Here is an 18,463-nt window from a genome sequence, read left to right on the forward strand (position 1 = left end):
TCTCGCCTGTAATCACAGCACTTTGGGAGGCCAAGATGGGAGGATCACTTGAGGCCAGGAATTCAAGACTAGCCTGGGCAACACAGTGAGATCCCATCTCTGCAAAAAAAAAAAAAGTAAAATTAAAAAATTAGGCCGGGCGCGGTGGCTCAAGCCTGTAATCCCAGCACTTTGGGAGGCCGAGACGGGTGGATCACGAGGTCAGAAGATCGAGACCATCCTGGCTAACACGGTGAAACCCCGTCTCTACTAAAAAATACAAAAAACTAGCCGGGCGAGGTGGCGGGTGCCTGTAGTCCCAGCTACTCGGGAGGCTGAGGCAGGAGAATGGCGTAAACCCGGGAGGCGGAGCTTGCAGTGAGCTGAGATCCGGCCACTGCACTCCAGTCCGGACGACAGAGCGAGACTCCGCCTCAAAAAAAAAAAAAAAAAAACATATTATGCAATCATAAAAAATTTTATTTATCAGTCAAACATGCCACTCAAATGTTAACAGGAGGGTATCATTCCTATTAGAATGAGAGGCCTGGCGGATCTCTGTGGAGTATGAGTAACCTATAAATGCTAAACCCTTCTATTCAAAGCTTGCAGTTTTAAACACATAGAAAAATGGAAGAGACTCACCCACAAGCTTACATAACAGAATCATACTTTAAGAAACTCTGAATTGGCCAGGTGTGGTGACTCTCGCCTGTAATCACAGCACTTTGGGAGGCCAAGATGGGAGGATCACTTGAGGCCAGGAATTCAAGACTAGCCTGGGCAACACAGTGAGATCCCATCTCTGCAAAAAAAAAAAAGTAAAATTAAAAAATTAGGCCGGCGCGGTGGCTCAAGCCTGTAATCCCAGCACTTTGGGAGGCCGAGACGGGTGGATCACGAGGTCAGAAGATCGAGACCATCCTGGCTAACACGGTGAAACCCCGTCTCTACTAAAAAATACAAAAAACTAGCCGGGCGAGGTGGCGGGTGCCTGTAGTCCCAGCTCCTTGGGAGGCTGAGGCAGGAGAATGACGTAAACCCGGAGGCGGAGCTTGCAGTGAGCTGAGATCGCGCCACTGCACTCCAGCCTGGGCGACAGAGCGAGACTCCGTCTCAAAAAAAAAAAAAAAAAAAAAAAATTAGCCAGGGCTGGGCATGGCTTATGCCTATAATCCCAGCACTTTGGGAGGCCAAGGCAGGGGGATCATTTGAGGTCAGGAGTTCGAGACCAGCCTGGACAACATGGTGAAACCCCGTCTCTACTAAAAATACAAAAATTAGCTGGGCGTAGTGGCACATGACTATAATCCCAGCTACTTGAAAAGCTGATGCAGGAGAATCCCTTGAACCCAGGGGGCAGAGGTTGCAGTGAGCTGAGATCACACCACTGCACTCCAGCCTGGGTGACAGAGCAAGATTCCATCTCAAAAAAATAAAATAAAATTAGCCAGGCAATGTGGCATGCACCTATAGTCCCAGCTACTCAGGAGGCAGAAATAGGAGGATCGCTTAAGCCCAGTAATTTGAGGCTACAGTGAGTGATGATCACATCACTGCACTCCAACCTAAGCAAGAGACCCCCTCTCTTAAAAAACAATAAAAAGAAACAAAAAAAATTTTTTTAAAGAAACTCAGAATTAAAATGGCCCTCTCTTCTATACATCTGTATCCACTGCTATATGGTTAGTGGCTCCGATATTTATCTTCTCTATGCAGAGTTCCAATTCTCCAAATAGTTTTCAGCTGCCTATCTGGAAGTGACTTTCCCCTCTAGGCAGAAGCTCACCTCCAATCTGTAATAGACTTAGAACTGATCACTGATCAATCCAGTATTATAAAGTAATGCTTTCAGGGTAGGGCATAGGGAACCATGTATCAATTTACAAGTCAAATTCCTTTCAGTAGCTGGCAATCCTTTTCTTCAAAACATGAAAATAACATACAGCCTCCTTTAAGCACTCCAAAATAAACATTTCTTCCTAAACAGAAGAAACAGACTCAATTCTGAATAGCAGAGTTGCCCATTCAAAGCTCCAAGACATTCCTAAACAAAAGTGCAATCCACATCCTTTGTTATTCTACAATCCTTCAAAACACAGACTAGTGTTAAGAAAACAGGGGATCACCTTAGGGTGGGGCATCTGGCCTTGGAATGAGGGTCCCACTGCCCACTTCCTCTGTAAGTTTGAGCAAGCTCTTTAACTTCCCTGACTTTTCCACCGTTAGCAAAGTGGGGATACGAACACCTAACTTTAGAAGGCTGCTGGGAAGCTTCAATGAAACAACCTATGTTATTTCACAGGTCACCTAACAACGAGCTACCACACCCAACAACGAGCTCCCGCACCCAACAACGAGCTCCCGCACCCAGCAACGAGCTCCCGCACCCAGCAACGAGCTACCGCACCCAACAACGAGCTACCACACCTAACAAACAACAAGCTACCACACCTAACAAACAACGAGCTACCGCACCCAACAACGAGCTACCGCACCCAACAACGAGCTCCCGCACCCAACAACGAGCTCCCGCACCCTACAACGAGCTCCCGCACCAACAACGAGCTCCCGCACCCAACAACGAGCTCCCGCACCTAACGAGCTACCACACCTAACAACGAGCTACCGCACCCAACAACGAGCTACCCACATCCAACAGACACTCAAACACTCGTTAGTTTATAAAATACTTTGTAACCCTCTAATCTGTCACAAAGAAAACTGCTTTGGCTGCATTTCAGATAAATGATGCAATATTAAGAGTTACCTGTGTATAGAATGACCTTAAAGCAACATTTTTATATCCAAATTTCTAAAATTAATTCCTGAAAAATACTGCCAATATATTTTAGCTTTTCTTTATAGCACACCACCAAGTGATGATTTTTAAAAAAAAAGCAAAAGAAGGCCGGGCGCGGGTGGCCAAAGTGCTGGGAGGCTGAGGCGGGCATATCACGAGGTCAGGAGATCAAGACCATCCTGGCTAACATGGTGAAACTCCGTCTCTACTAAAAATACAAAAAAATTAGCCAGGCACGGTGGTGGATGCCTGTAGTCCCAGTTACTCAGGAGGCTGAGGCAGCAGAATGGCATGAACCTGGGAGGTGGAGGTTACAGTGAGCCGAGATCATGCCACTGCACTCCAGCCTGGGCGACAGAGCGAGACTCTGTCTCAAAAAAAAAAAGAAAAAGAAAAAGAAAAATCAGCCAAGAATGCTGAACCAGTGGTCACAGAAAAGGAAAAGAAAAGAAAGAATTTGAGATTAAAGAATTGTCTTGAAACAGAAATGAATGTCTAATGGATAGCCAGCGAACAGGCCTGTGGCAGCCTCCCAGTGTGGTATTTGGTCAAGTCTTAGAAGAATCTGCCACGGGTCCTCAGGACATCAATATTCTCAACCGATTATGACTGCTGCGGTTGTGGGTGGCTGAAACTGTGGTGCTAAAATACTGGATGCCAGTCTTAGTCTCTCATGGTTGGAGGCTATTGACTAGAGACACCATGAGCAGCCCATTTTCTTCTCTGATGTCTCAATACTGCACGCAGAACAAAGGCACAATCAATGCTGCAGTTCTCGGAAGCGCCCTGTGGCACTACAGAGCACTCTCTCTCATCTCTCAGACACAGCAACTTAGTAGCCAGATAAGCTGGTCACCATTAGGAATCATCGATGTCTAGGAGTAAGGAGATGAGGGAGAGGAAAAGTCCCCAGTGAGAGAGGGTTGTGTGTATCCTGCAGGGAAAAAAAGATGAAACACTATGTTCCCTTGGGGCTAAGTACACTGACTAGGATCATCCATGGTGAAGCAAATCAGGGGCCCTCATGCATTCACAACACAACTAGGTAACCTTGGGCTAGGTACTACAGGAGATGCACACAGGTACAACCCAAGTCTCTGTCCTCAAGGTGCTTACACCTTAGCTGGAGAGAGACACAGGTAAACAGTTACATGACCCTGTTCATAATCTAAGTTGCACTTAGTCTCGTCCTAATTTTGCCACTAGTTCGTTGTCACCTTGGGCAAACAACATTACCCCTGGGCTTCAGTTGCCCCATCCTTTCTAGCTCTAACATTGATAGGCCCTATATCAAAGCTCTAAGATGTTTAATTAATATCAAAACAAGGCTGGCCTGGGAACAATGGCTCATGCCTATAATCCCAATACTTTGGGAGGTTGGGGTGGGAGGATTGTTGAGGTCAGGAGTGCAAGACCAACTTAGGCAACATAGTGAGACTTTGTCTCTACAAAAAATGTTTTAAAAATTAGCCAGGCATGGTGGCATGTGCCTGTAGTCCAATCTACTTGGGAGGCTGAGGCAGGAGGATCACTTGAGCCCAGGAGTCAGAGGCTGCAGTGAGCTACGATCACACCACTGTACTCAAGCCTGGATGACAGAGGAAGACTCCATCTCTAAAAACAATTTTTTTAATTTAAAAATAAGCCTGAAAGAACACCATAAACAAGTATAAGAAAACTCTAGGAGTGAATTCTGAATGGAAAGAAAGACAACAGACTGGCTCAAGCCTGTAATCCCAGCACTTTGGGAGGCCGAGACGGGCGGATCACGAGGTCAGGAGATCGAGACCATCCTGGCTAACACAGTGAAACCCCGTCTCTACTAAAAATACAAAAACTAGCCGGGCAAGGTGGCGGGCGCCTGTAGTCCCAGCTACTCGGGAGGCTGAGGCAGGAGAATGGCGTAAACCCGGGAGGCGGAGCTTGCAGTGAGCTGAGATCTGACCACTGCACTCCAGTCTGGGCTACAGAGCGAGACTCCACCTCAAAAAAAAAAAAAAAAAAAGAAAAAAAAGACAACAGACTAATGTCTGAGACTGAGACTATCAGATCTGTATAAAGCATATGCGCTCCACCTCCTCTCCAGGCTGGCCTGTGCCCCAGCCACCGAAACCATGTTTGCTACGGTCACTGATGTCCTCCATGCTGTCCTCTGGTACTCATCTTTGTTGGTATCTCAACAGAATTGATACTTCCCTCCTTTTGAAACACCATATTCTTTTGGATTCTGTGACATGACACTGACCTGATTTTCTTCCTTTTTTTTTTTTTTTTTTTCTGAGACAAGGTCTCGCTCTATTACCCAGGTTGCAGTGCAGTGGCACAATCACTGCTCACTGCAGCCTCAAACTCCTGGCCTCAAGTAATTCTCCTGCCTTGGCCTCCCAAAATGCTGGGATTACAGGCATGACCCAGCAGCCTTTTTCCATTTCTCTAACAAATCTTTCTTGTCTTTGCCAGCTCCTCTTCTTCTAACTCACCCCTAAATGGACCAAGTCCTGAGCCATCCTCTCTTCTCACACTATAATTTCTTCTTGAGTCATCTCATCTATTACCTTGCCTTTTTTCCATCCATATCTATGATTCTCCAGTTATCTCCAACCCAGACCTTACCTCTGGCTTTCTAATTCAGACATAAACTTCCTGGAAGTTGACATTTGGAAGTCTCACAGCACTCCCATGTAACAGTGTCCAAACCAGTAATCTTGATCCCTGCATCCCATTCCTCTCCCACACTTCCCCAGCTCAGTAAATATCACTGCTAGCCACCTATTTCCTCCAGGCCCGAAATCTGGGAGTCATTTTTTTTTTTTTTGAGACGGAGTCTAGCTCTGTCGCCCAGGCTGGAGTGCAGTGGCGCGATCTCGGCTCACTGCAAGCTCTGCCTCCCAGGTTCATGCCATTCTCCTGCCTCAGCCTCCCAAGTAGCTGAGACTACAGGCACCCGCCACCACACCCAGCTAACTTTTTTGTATTTTTGTATTTTTAGTAGAGACGGGGTTTCACCACGTTAGCCAGGATGGTCTCGATATCCTGATCTCGTGATCCACCTGTCTTGGCCTCCCAAAGTGCTGGGATTACAGGCATGAGCCACTGCACCCAGTCTAGGAGTCATTCTTAATACCCTTCACTCTTCTTCCTTACCATCCATTACCACTCCTAGCTAGTCAGAGAAATGTGAGTATTCTCTTTATATCTGCATTTTCTATAAGAATTATGTGTGCTACCACTGGTTTCTGCTCATGTAAACTCCTAAAGCTCCAGTCTCTATACTTCTCCACTTCTCCTCTGTCACTGTCCCAGTTTACAATCTCATGCTATGTCCACCACAGTGATGATCTCTCACCTGGAAAGATGTGACAGCCTCCTTACTACTCTACTTGATTTAACTTCTTTCCCCTCTACTCTATCCTCTGATTGGTCTTTTTAATGCATCAGCTTATTCCTTCCCTGACCATGCTCCTCAAAGAGAATTAGGTCTTCCCATTATTCTCTCTCACAGCAGCCCTTTCTGAGGCAGAGGCAGTATCTGAGCCACTAACAGTATGGATTGCCTGGAATCCAATCCTGACTCCACATTTACTAGCTGTGAGATCTTGGGCAAGTCGCTTAGTCTAAGTCTCAGTTTCCTCCTCTGTAAAATTTGGGAAATCTATTTCATAGGGTTCTGTGAAGATTAAATGAGTGAATACATGTAAAGTCCTTCCCACAGTCCATGGCCCATAGTTTAAGTGTTCACTAACCATTTGCTGTTAATATTTTCCTTCCTGGCACTTAGCATAACTTGTAATTATATATTCACTTTTTTCTTTGTTTACATTCTCCCTCCCCCACTACACTGTATACTCTGTGAGGACGGGGACAGTACCGGCTTTGTTAACTGCTATACCTCAGTGTCTGGCACAGTGTCTAGCCTACAGTAAGTGTTCAATAACTCCTTATTGTTAAGTGCATAAAAATCAAGAAAAACTTTCTAGAAATAGGTGGGATATGAACAGAAGGGGCAGGATAGGGTGAGATGGAGCATGGAAAGGAGAAGAACAGTTTGAATAAAGGAAGAAAAGAACTGAACTGAGGAGCTGGGTGTGGTGGCTCACACCTGTAATCCCAGCTACACAGGAGACTGAGGCAGGGGGACTGCTTGAGCCCACGAGTTCCAGGCTGCAGTGAGATATGATTATGCCACTGCACTCCAACCTGGGTGACAGAACAAGACCCCATCTCTAAAAACAAAACAAAACAAAAACAAAAAAAACACTGAACTGAGATGGAAAGGGTCTTGGTTCCAATTCCAGCATGGCCACTAATTGTTGTGGCCTTGAGCCTTGTTTTCCCCACTTCTTCAGTTAAAGGGATGACTAGGTGACCTCTCATGTACATTACAGTTCTAATCTCTGAGGAAAGAGGCTTCTTGCAGAGTAATTCGAGGTAGGCTTAGGGCTGGGCTGTGGGCAGCTTTGAAAACCTCTGAGAAGATGAAGCATGCCCTATAAAATATAATCGGAAGGCAGTGAGATTATCTGAGCAGAGACCAACTTGGTCATGACAAAGTGGCACGTAGGCCAGTGGGGGTAGGGAGAGCCTAAATGTAACATGTGGCCAGGAAGCTCCTACCAGAACTCTAGAGGGAAGGCAGCTGTATCCAGGCCAGCAGCAGTCCTGTGAAAGGCACTACAGGACAACTGACCAGTTCTTGGTAAGAAATCACTAGGATAATGGTTCTGTTTCAGGTCTAGGTGCTTTAGAGGACGGTGGTGTGGCTCCTGAGAGGAACAAGCCATTTGAAGGACAGTTAGAGAGACAAGAGTTTGCTTTCAGACACCCTAAACTGGTGGGAAAGCTACCCCAGGAGAGTACACCACAGGAACCCCCGCACCATACTCTGTAGCCCAGCTCACTGAACCCATCTTAGGACCCTCATTTCCCAGCACACTGCAGACAAGGTACATCCTCTTACTCCCCGTCCCTGACCTATGCCACCTGCTAACCCCTCCCTTAGTGCCTTCCCTTACAACCACATATCGGACTTTCAAGAACCAACTGGAAATCCCCCTTCTGCAGGCAGCAGCCACCCTGGAGTGTACCTCCTGGGGCTCATTAGCATAGCACTTCACATTTTAGTACCTGACTAACATGGTGAGCTGAAAAAATCAGTCACCTTGTGCAATTCAGATGTGCTACCTCCCCAATAAAACTAGGAGATCTTCTGGGCAGAAATGAAACCAGGTCCTTCTGTTGCATCTTCCTCCTTCCGCACCTTGGATCCAGAGCAGCACTAGCCCCTCAGTGGATGCAAGCCCAACAGCTCCGCTGGGTTCACTAATCCTGACAGAACCACACCATGTGACTCCTGGCCCAGTCAGCCTGGGGCTGCTCCACACACCTGGTGCATGTCCACAGACAGGGCTGCGATGGCAAGGACAGAGCACTTGAAGTCAGTCTGATGTATGATATAGCAAAAAGCCTCAGCAGCTGGGTTCATGCCTCTAATCCCAGCACTTTGGGAGGCCAAGGCAGGTGGATCACTTGAGCTCAAGAGTTCAAGGCCAGCCTGGCCAACATGGTGAAACACCATCTCTACTAAAAATACAAAAAATTAGCCAGGCTTGGTGACGGGTGCCTGTAATCCCAGCTACTTGAGAGGCTGAGGTGGGAGAATCGCTTGAACCTGGGAGGTGGAGGTTACAGTGAGCCAAGATCACACCATTGCACTCCAGCCTAGGTGACAGAGTGAGACTCCATCTCAAAAAAAAAAAGCCTGCATCCTGCCCTGTTGGCAGAGAGCACGCGAGCAAACAGAGTCAATAGCAGCATTTGCTGTTTTGCTAGGATTGATTTTAATGATACAATTAAATGACCTTCGATTGCTCAACAGTGATACCTGGGCTACTCCCAAACAAGTACAGCTTTGTTTGTTTCAGCTGGCGACTATTCCCTTCCTCTGGGAAGTACGGTAAAACCCATTTAAGGGAGAAAACTAATCCAGCAAGTAGTCCTTGGAAAACAAGATCTCGCCTAAAACAACAAAAACAAAAAAACAACCTTTCTATGTCACAGTAGGATCTAAAAATGTTGCTGTGGGAACCAGAGATGTGAGTCTGGCATCTGGTGACTGTGACATGACCCAGTATGACCACAAGTAATTCCATGATCTCAATCTGGTTTAGTGTCCCTCTGCGAAATTCAGTAAATGAGTCAGAATGCCCTACTCCAACCTAGATCAAAAGCGCAATATAATAGTAATTCTCTGCAACACAGGGGAGAGAATATTACTGCTTTGTTTTGTTTAAAAGGATGTAAGAAAAAGAGCAGAACACAGAGAGCTCAGAGCCAGGAAGAAGAACCTCAGCCACCTGTCCACACTGCTGGACCAAATCCCTCCTGAGGGCAGAAAGCAACTGGCCGCTACCCAGCCACAGGAATGTGACTGCAGCACTGTTTCTGCTAAGAACATAGTGGCTGTTCAGCTGCTACAGCTGCTCCATCAGGCACCCAATATTTGTATTCTGACACATCTAAATGCAAGTTCTGTGTCACGGCCCTAACGCACCACAACTATTGACAAAACTCCTGCTGTGCAAACTCGAAAGCTGTTGAAAATGGCAGTACTGAAGCGGTGGGCAGGCATACCAAAGAAAAACAGAAACAGAACAGAAAAGAGCAAGACCAAAATACTTTCAAGTTATTATTTAAGGTCTCCTTTCAATTATTTTCTGCAATTATTGAGCCAGCAGTCTATTGTTATTAATTCATAGTCAACCCATTTAAACGGTACCAGCAATGCAGGCAAATGCCTCAGTAATTTCCTAAGTTTTGAGTGTTATTTTCTTGTCAGTTAAATTTAAAGCAACCCATTTGTGACCACTTTATACCAAGTTAATCTCATCTAAAGTGCTTCACAAACCCTAACAGCTACACTAAGGTTTTACACTAATGAAAGCAATTTACATAAATGAAATTTATGTCACTGCATTTCATGACAAATTTTTTATTTTATAATAATTATGGTATTTATATGATAACATCTGTTGATATTCACAGTCTAAACCTGGCACAGATTTAAACCCACAACATTTTCCATGCATCATGTACATTATCTGTGAAAAGCAATAAAAAAAGGCAGTGAATGCATTAATCATACCAATATCATCTGCAAAGCATAAATTTGAAATACCTTTCACGTCAGCTCAAACTGCTTTTTTATTTTTTACACACCTGATTTTACTCCATCTGTAAAAGGGCAAGACAAAGACTGTTGAGGAAATTATACTTCTTGGCTGCTTGACTTTTTCAAAATACTCAGGCTAAGTTCTGTAAACAGAAGATTTACTACACGACTAAGAGAAAATGATGCAGTTAAAAGTCCGTTTTTTTTTTTTTTTTGAGACGGAGTCTCGCTCTGTCGCCCAGGCTGGAGTGCTGTGGCCGGATCTCAGCTCACTGCAAGCTCCGCCTCCCGGGTTCACGCCATTCTCCTGCCTCAGCCTCCCGAGTAGCTGGGACTACAGGCGCCTGCCACCTCGCCCGGCTAATTTTTTTTTTTGTATTTTTTAGTAGAGACGGGGTTTCACTGTGTTAGCCAGGATGGTCTTGATCTCCTGACCTCGTGATCCGCCCATCTCGGCCTCCCAAAGTGCTGGGATTACAGGCTTGAGCCACCGCGCCCGGCCAAAAGTCCGTTTTTATTAAAGGATGGTGTAAGGACCATGGTGTTTTCACACTGCACTGTGGTGTCATATTTGCATTGTTGACACCTGTTTTACATTCCTCCTCATCTATCTATTGCATGCGTTTTTACAAACACACACCAGGTCTAGACCTATTGTACGACACAAACAGCAGCAACAAAGCTCCAAATGATAACATTTCAGGCTCTTATTTCCCTACCCTGGTGGACGCCAACACTGACATTCCAGCCACCTCCTAGGAGCATCAACATGGTCCTGCTCAGGAAGAACTCCAAAGGGAACACCAACATGAACACTACACAGATATTTTTACTAGCTTCTCACATTTTAGGTAAAGTTTGCTAAAATATGAGTGTCTCTATTCTATCCCAATGAAAACTATGAACACTTTCTCAGGTTTCTAGTCTGCTGTGGTTACAAAGCCAATCATGGGCACATGTTAAATGCAAGCTAGCGTGATAGCCATACGAGTTTTCACTTTACCTGGTGCCGGACACACAAACATTAGATGATACTTTAAAATCAAAACAACATTTTATTTTATTTTATTTTTTTTTTTGAGGCGGAGTCTTGCTCTGTCGCCCAGGCTGGAGTGCAGTGGCCGGATCTCAGCTCACTGCAAGCTCCGCCTCCCGGGTTCCCGCCATTCTCCTGCCTCAGCCTCCCAAGTAACTGGGACTACAGGCGCCCGCCACTCGCCCGGCTAGTTTTTTGTATTTTTAGTAGAGACGGGGTTTCACTGTGTTCGCCAGGATGGTCTCGATCTCCTGACCTTGTGATCCGCCCGTCTCGGCCTCCCAAAGTGCTGGGATTACAGGCTTGAGCCACCGCGCCCGGCCTATTTTATTTTTTGAGATGGAGTACTCAGTCGCCCAGGATGAAGTGCAGTGCCGTGATCTCTGCTCACAGCAACCTCTGCCTCCCGGGCTCAAGCCATTCTCCTGCCTCAGCCTCCCAAGTAGCTGGGATTACAGGCACCTTCCACCACACCCAGCTAATTTTTGTATTTTTAGTAGACAAGGGGTTTCACCATTTTGGCCAGGCTGGTCTCGAACTCCTGACCTCAGGTGACCCACCTGCCTCGGCCTCCCAAAGTGCTGGGATTATAGGTGTGAGCCACTGTGCCCAGCACAAAATGACATTTTCTAATCTATATGACGCCCAGGCCACAGGCATCCTCTTTGGGAGTGCTTCCCTACCCTCCACAGGTAGAATATCCTCTTTCAAGAGTGCACAGATGCATTACTCACTCATAACTTTGATGTTGGATGTGCACAACAAAGAACAATCAAACCCAAACTAATTCATTCACAATGAGAGCTATCGAGACCTCCACCAATATCCTGTGGAGGATTGTTAAGACTTTCATCAGCAGTTGTCTTTCTTCTGGTATCATCAAGCCTTTGACTTCACTAAGTGTTTCAAAATGTTCAACATAAGCCTATTATCAAATTCCTCAATAAAACATTTTTATAAAGTAAGGCAGCAACAGTAACTTTGAACTGCTCTACGCAGGAATCTCTGTGGGCACAGGAAAAGAAACATTTTACAAACCCCAAAGTCACATATGGTGCTACTGCTGCTAGGATGTGCAGAGTACCACCAACCCAGCCTGTGCGCCCAAAGGACTCTTCCTTCCTCCCACTGTAGCTCCAGAAAGCTTCAGTGGCAGCAGCACAGCAACCAAAAGGTGAGGGTGTCGAACAAGATACAGAACCAATAAAGCTTGGACCTTGCCCTGAATATCAACCAGCTCATCTGATTCCATCCAATACGACTGAATGCCCTGCTGGGCAGGCCCACCAAAGAAAGCAGAGACAGGGCCCAGGAGTGCCTCTGCAGAGAACCACAGCTGATTCTCATAAAGCTTGGTCCCTTCCTCCTGAATCACCATTGGAAACTCCTCATGTCCTACACACAAAATTTATCATTCACCCAGGTGCCCAGCCACTGCCACTTACTTAGTCCTGATCCTGAGCTTATTTCCATGCTGAACAAGGGTGGCCCCAGGTATTCAGGAGTGAAAGAACAGGGACAGCCTTCTGCAGGGCAGAAAGGGGTGTTGCTGCCTGGCCTGGCTGGGCTCCTGCCCTGGAGAGCTCCACCTGCTGGCACCTGTAGTAGTTATTTCCTAGGTTCCAAAGCCTCACCTTCTGCACCTACTTTTAAGCTTAAAATTTCCTCAGATTTTGTAAGCTTCCAGTTCATCCCATACATGTCAATGCATAACAAAATCTGTCTTTATGGGACACTTACACCCACATTTCTACCTGACATTTTGTTCTTTCAACACAGACATCCTGCAGTTACCAAACACCTAAGTTTATATGTCACTTGCAGACCTCTCCCACCTTCTGTCTACAGGAACAACAAAAAAAGCAAAGTTCCTTTACAAATGCCAAACCCACCCTGTCTGGGTCCAAGCACTCCTAGTGCGGAAACTCCCTGCCTGGAGTCCCACCACCGCCATGCTCTGTCTGCTTACGGAGTCACTGTCTGTCACCAACATACTGCCCATTCACCCATGATGCACTGCGGAGCCCATGCACCACCATCAAGGGTAGAAACAGGAGGCTAACAGCACTGATGCCTATGGCTACCTCATCCACCTATGCTAGGAGAAGCCCTTGAAAATTCTGTATTTATAATCTGCAAGTATTTGTATCCATCTGAGCTATCCAATGAATTTGGATTATTTGGAACTAACCATACCTTGGAATAAAACTCTGAGAGAAAAGAAGTTCAAATGTGTTTTGCGGGCTATTTATTATCATAGTAAACCTGAAATAACTCAAAGCTTCAGGAAATAGGTTTTTCATCCAGGGTCACTGAAATATTTCCAACATAGTTCTTTTCTATAGCAGTAAAAGAAATGAAGACTAAGGCAAACTTGTGATATCACTGTACACAAACTACATAAGCAAACCATTTCATTCTAACACCCACCCAACTATAATCAGACTCCTGAAAGTTTTACTGAAAATAAAATGAAAAGACTAAAGAACTGAAAAATGCTCATAACCTATTGAGCAACAGAAACAAAATGAATTTTTTAACCCTATATTCAGCAAATATTTTTTTTTTTGAGATAGTCTCACACTTTTGCTCAGCCTGAAGTACAGTAGTGCAATCACAGCTCACTGTAGCCTCTACCTCCTGGATTCAAATGGTTCTCCAACCCCAGTCTCCCTCCCACATAGGTGAGACCACAGGTGCGTGCCACCACTCTTGGCTAACTTTTTTATTTTTGTAAAGATGGGGTCTCCCTGTGTTGCCCAGGCTAGTCTCGAACTCCTTGGCTCAAGCAACCCACTCACCTTGGCCTCCCAGAGTTCTGGGATTACAGGCATGAGCCATCATGCCTGGCCACCCAATTTTTTTCAATATGACACCACCAAGTGTGGGTCACACTCTTTCAGGACAGTGTGTCTTTAGTTCTGATTGTGGCTTTGTCCAGTCTGTAGAGCTCAGGCCAGGAGAGGTGATGCCGTTGCCATAAGTATATGGAGCACAGCAGGCCTCCCTTTAAACCCTGCTGAGGGCAGGGTTGCAGCAAGGGAGACATGTTCTCATCAGGGTGTGCATATGCTCATGGAAATAGTTGCTCACAATAAAAAATTAAAGGCCTGGTGTGGTGGCTCATGACTGTAACCCCAATACTTTCAGAAGCTGAGATCACTTGAGCCCAGGAATTTGACACCAGCCTGGGCAACATGGCGAAACCCCCTTTCTGCAAAAAAAAAATTCAAAAATTAGCCAGGTATGGTGGCACACACCTGTGGTACCAACTACTTAAGAGGCTGAGGTGAGAGGATCGCCTGAGCCCAGGGAGTTCAAGGCTGCAGTGAGCCATGATCACACCACTGCACTCCAGCCTGGGTAACAGAATTAGACCCTATCTCAAAAAAAAAAAATTAGAGGCCCACAGGGCTTTAAACGACATCCCCATATATCCTATTTGCATACATGCAGAACAATATTTAGAAGATAAATTTCTAGGTTAGGAAAATGGATATGTGAATTTTTTTTTTTTTTTTTGAGACAGAGTCTCACTCTGTCACCCAGGTTGGTGTGAAATGGCATGATCTCGGCTCACTGCAACCTCCGCCTCCCAGGTTCAAACGATTCTCCTGCCTCAGCCTCCTGAGTAGCTCGGATTATAGGCACACGCCACCATGCCTGGCTAATTTTTGTATTTTTGGTAGAAACAGGGTTTCACCATGTTGGTCAGGCTGGTCTCGAACTTCTGAACTGGTGATCCGCCTGCCTTGGCCTCCCAAAGTGCTGGGATTACAGGTGTAAGCCACCGCACCCGGCCCTGGTATGTGAATTTTAAAAGTTGATAGACATTGTTCAATTTTCCCTTCAAAAAGATGATGTCCACTGGGTTTACATGCAGTGGCTCATGCCTGTAATCCCAGCACTTTGGGAGGCCGAGGCAGGCAGATCACCTGAGGTCAGGAATTCGAGACCAGCCTGGCCAACATGGCGAAATCCCGTCTCCACCACAAATACAAAAAATTAGCTGGGCATGGTGGGGTGCCTGTAATCCCAGTTACTCAGGAGGCTAAGGCAGGAGAATCACTTGAACCTCGGAGGTGGTTGCTCTGGCATACATGCTCTGGCATACTTGGCAAACAAACATATCCATGGAGAAAGACCAGAAGAGAACAGAGAAAAATAAAAGTAGTTACAATTGGAAATTTTTTTTATTTACACCATCCTATTTTAAATGTTATGCTGTTGTTACAATAAAAAACAATAGCTTTTCTATCCTAGATGAAAGATGAATGATGACCTGTCAGTGCCAGAGGGTCACTACTCTACTCACTAGTTGTGAGCAAGAGAAAAGCAGCTCCTGATACCTGGGCGCTGGCCTGGTACTATCAACCAGTCCTTGGTCCTCTCCTTTCGAACATCAACATCAACATCAGACAAGGCCACTCTGTGACCATGATGGATGAAGGCAAAAATAAGACCACTCTGCAATATCTGAACACAGACAAAACATGAACACTGTCCAAGCCACAAAATACCAAACATCCTCCTCTCCCAGCTGAGTGACTATTGCTTCTTCTTCAATTTCAGCTTTGGCACCACTTTAATCTACTCTCCCTATAGATACAATTTATTAAAACACTAAATGACAGAATTACCCATTTCCTGACAACATCTAATCCAGAGCAAAGTCCCCAAATCACTACACAAGCCCAAACCCTATACTGGCTCACCCCATGGTGCCCTTCGGTGTGCATTCTCCCTCACTGCAATAAGCAATAAACTCAACTTGTTTGACTGTAGGTGTGTTCCTAGTTGTGTTTCCCTGGAGGGCACTCACAACTGTCAGGACACCGGTACCACTACAGGCCATGGTACATGCAGAAGTCATAGGAGCCTGGCTGGAAAACTGACCCCTGGATATAATCTCAGTGTTGATTCTCTGAATACATTCCCTGACATCAGCTGATTTTCTGGTCATTTGCCTCTTTTTCCTAAAAGTTGGGAGAATGGGAAAAAAAGTCTACTTAATTAAATGCCCCAGTGAATAATGTTACAATCAGTCCAGTATGCTTCCCTACCATTGCTGAAAGTCACCCTGAGCGCAAGGTCAGAATGGTGCTGGAGGACTGAATCAAGGGCAGGGCCTGAGGCAACACCACTCAAGTACTTTAAGCCACATGTTCAAGCCCAATAAATTAGGCCAGGTTTAAAGAAGTCAAGCTGTACACATGTAAGAATTTTAATAAGCTTGGAAAATGCTACCTAGAGCTTATGCACAGGCTTACTGTACCAATGGGATTCCCTGCCACCAGACACAGCGTGCTAAGCTCCTGACAAGAGCTGTCGAGCACGTGGGGCAGCAGGGACAGGGAGTCTGCTTGGTCCAGGTTTCCTTAGGAGTTGGAGACTCACAGCAGAGGCTGGCAGCCAGATGGATAGAGAACAGAATCGGGCATGCAGCTCAGAGGAGCCAACGGCATTTACTAGCAAAACATGCCGAAGGTTTCTTTGGTGTGAATCTGGTCCTCACACACCCTTCGAGAAACTAGCAAACACTGTAATCAATGTCTGCATTTATCAAATGCCTGTTTGTACCCAGAACTGTGTTAGGTACAATACAGAGTTATTTAAGCAAACATGGTCTCTGACTTCTAGATGCCGACACCCAATATAAATAAAAACAATAAATCTGTCCAGAGGATTACCAAACTAACTGAACAAACAAAATAGTCAAAAGTGTTTACCTTATATAAATGCAGTGGTGTAGTAACTGAAGGTTAAGTCACGGGAGATGACTCTCTAAACAGGGTGGGTCCCTAATGGAACAGTTACCTTGTGAAAGCTGACTTTCCAAGGGGGAGGGCAGGTTTTAAGAAAAGGTTCAGGATCTGGCTACTGGGCTGGAGAAAAATAAGCCAATCAGGGAAAAGGGTGCAGCCTGGGAGATGACTGAAAGATAGAAATTTAACTGCAGGAAGAAAGAAAAATTACCAACGGCCCAGAAAAAGTAGGTGAAAATAAGTCAAGCAGGTACATCTTCCTCAACCAGTTTTATTCATGCCCCTTTCGGTTAAGTATAAAAAGTTTAGCCGGGTGTGGTGGGTCACGCCTATAATCCCAGCACTTTGGGAGGCTGAGGCGGGCGGATCACGAGATCAGCTGATCGAGACCATCCTGGCTAACACAGTAAAATCCTGTTTCTACTAAAAATACAATAAATTAGCCGGGCGTGGTGGCAGGCACCTATAGTCCCAGCTACTCAGGAGGCTGAGGCAGGAGAATGGCATGAATCCAGGAGGTGGAGCTTGCAGTGAGCCGAGATTGCACCACTGCACTCCAGCCTATACAACAGAGCGAGATTCCATCTCCAAAAAAAAAAAAGAAAAAAAAGAAAAAAAAAAGCTTAGGCTGGGCACAGTGGCTCACACCTGTATTCCCAGCACATTGGGAGGCCAAGGCAGGAGGATCGCTTGAGGCCAGGAATTTGAGACCAGTCTGGGCAACATAGCCAGACCCTGTGTCTCCAAGCAATACAAACATTAGCTGGGCATGACACATGCCTGTAGTCCCAGATAGTTGGGAGGCTGAGGTGGGAGGATCACCTGAGCCCAGGAGGTAGAGGCAGCAATAAGCCACAATCATACCACTGCACTCCAGCCTGGGCAACAGAGCAAGACCCTGTCTCAAAAAATAATAGTCAATAATAAAAAGCTGATGCTCTCTTTTAATGTTATTTGAAATTACAAAAGAAACTACATATCCTAACTAACACCAAATCAAAGCAATAGTGGTTTCAGAATTTGTATTCCAAATAACGCAAACCACCCTCTTCCCCCAGAGCTAAACATCACCCAGGTGCGTGGTAGCAACTGTCAACAAGGATGTCACTCCATCACTGAATTCTTAAAGAAGGGAAGAGTTGAATCCTGGATCTGCATGGGACCAGACAACTGGCAGAATCAGAAAGAGTTACAGCCTACGGTGACCAAAATAGACCACAGCTCTAGCAAGAATTTGTAACAATTACCTGATTAAAACTGTGGAAGGAGAATTCTTTGTAGATGGCATCTCTCTCACTTAATTCCGACCATCCTGCTGCTTTAAGGTCAAGTATAGCTTGGTTCCTCTCCTCTGCAGTCAACCTGTGAGTACCTGACGACTGTGAAGAGAACACATTTCATATCTGAAAATGTAGAAGTTTACTCAAACTCAAACTTACGGCTCCTTACCTTAAGCAGAGAAGTAGAAAAGTCTGAAAGGCAACAAATTCTAACCATCTTTCATTCCTTTGTTCTCACAAGAGAGACCAAAGCAAGGCTAGCTCTGTGCAAAATAAGCTGCCTCCATGGTATGTAACCTCTGGCCCACTTACTGCTGCCTCAACCTTCACAATTCAGCTTCTCTGGTTGGTTGGTTGGTTGGTCGGTTGGTTGGTTGTTTTGAGACAGGGTCTCGCTCTGTCGCCCAGGCTGGAGCGTAGTGGCGCAATCAC

At 45.7% G+C, this 18,463-nt stretch overlaps 2 protein-coding genes and 1 pseudogene across 3 annotated transcripts in view; 2 read left to right on the top strand and 1 right to left on the bottom strand.

Annotated features, from left to right (window-relative positions):
* The window catches only part of LOC117085111 (translation initiation factor IF-2-like), a 41,928-nt gene that overhangs the window by 17,907 nt on the left and 5,558 nt on the right, over positions 1-18,463 (bottom strand). Inside the window, exon 2 of one of the 2 annotated variants that reach the window (XM_033213712.1) lies at positions 17,999-18,130. In XM_033213712.1, coding sequence (XP_033069603.1) covers positions 18,078-18,130 — 53 coding nt within the window. In that variant the 3' untranslated portion in view covers positions 17,999-18,077. Of the gene's footprint in view, positions 1-17,998; positions 18,131-18,463 lie in introns of those variants that run through there. The other variant, XR_004437800.1, reaches the window with a different exon arrangement.
* Positions 5,589-11,508, top strand: LOC117085088 (putative uncharacterized protein encoded by LINC00596; the record flags this gene model as incomplete). The annotated part of the gene is made up of 2 exons (XM_033213656.1): positions 5,589-5,648; positions 11,413-11,508. Coding segments are annotated over 2 exons (156 nt in total), but the record flags the coding sequence as incomplete, so codon positions are not given.
* Positions 13,637-14,728, top strand: LOC117085124 (annotated as a pseudogene).

The sequence above is a fragment of the Trachypithecus francoisi genome, unplaced genomic scaffold (assembly GCF_009764315.1).
Source record: "Trachypithecus francoisi isolate TF-2019V2 unplaced genomic scaffold, Tfra_2.0 Contig00525, whole genome shotgun sequence".
Classification (NCBI taxonomy): Eukaryota; Metazoa; Chordata; class Mammalia; order Primates; family Cercopithecidae; genus Trachypithecus; species Trachypithecus francoisi.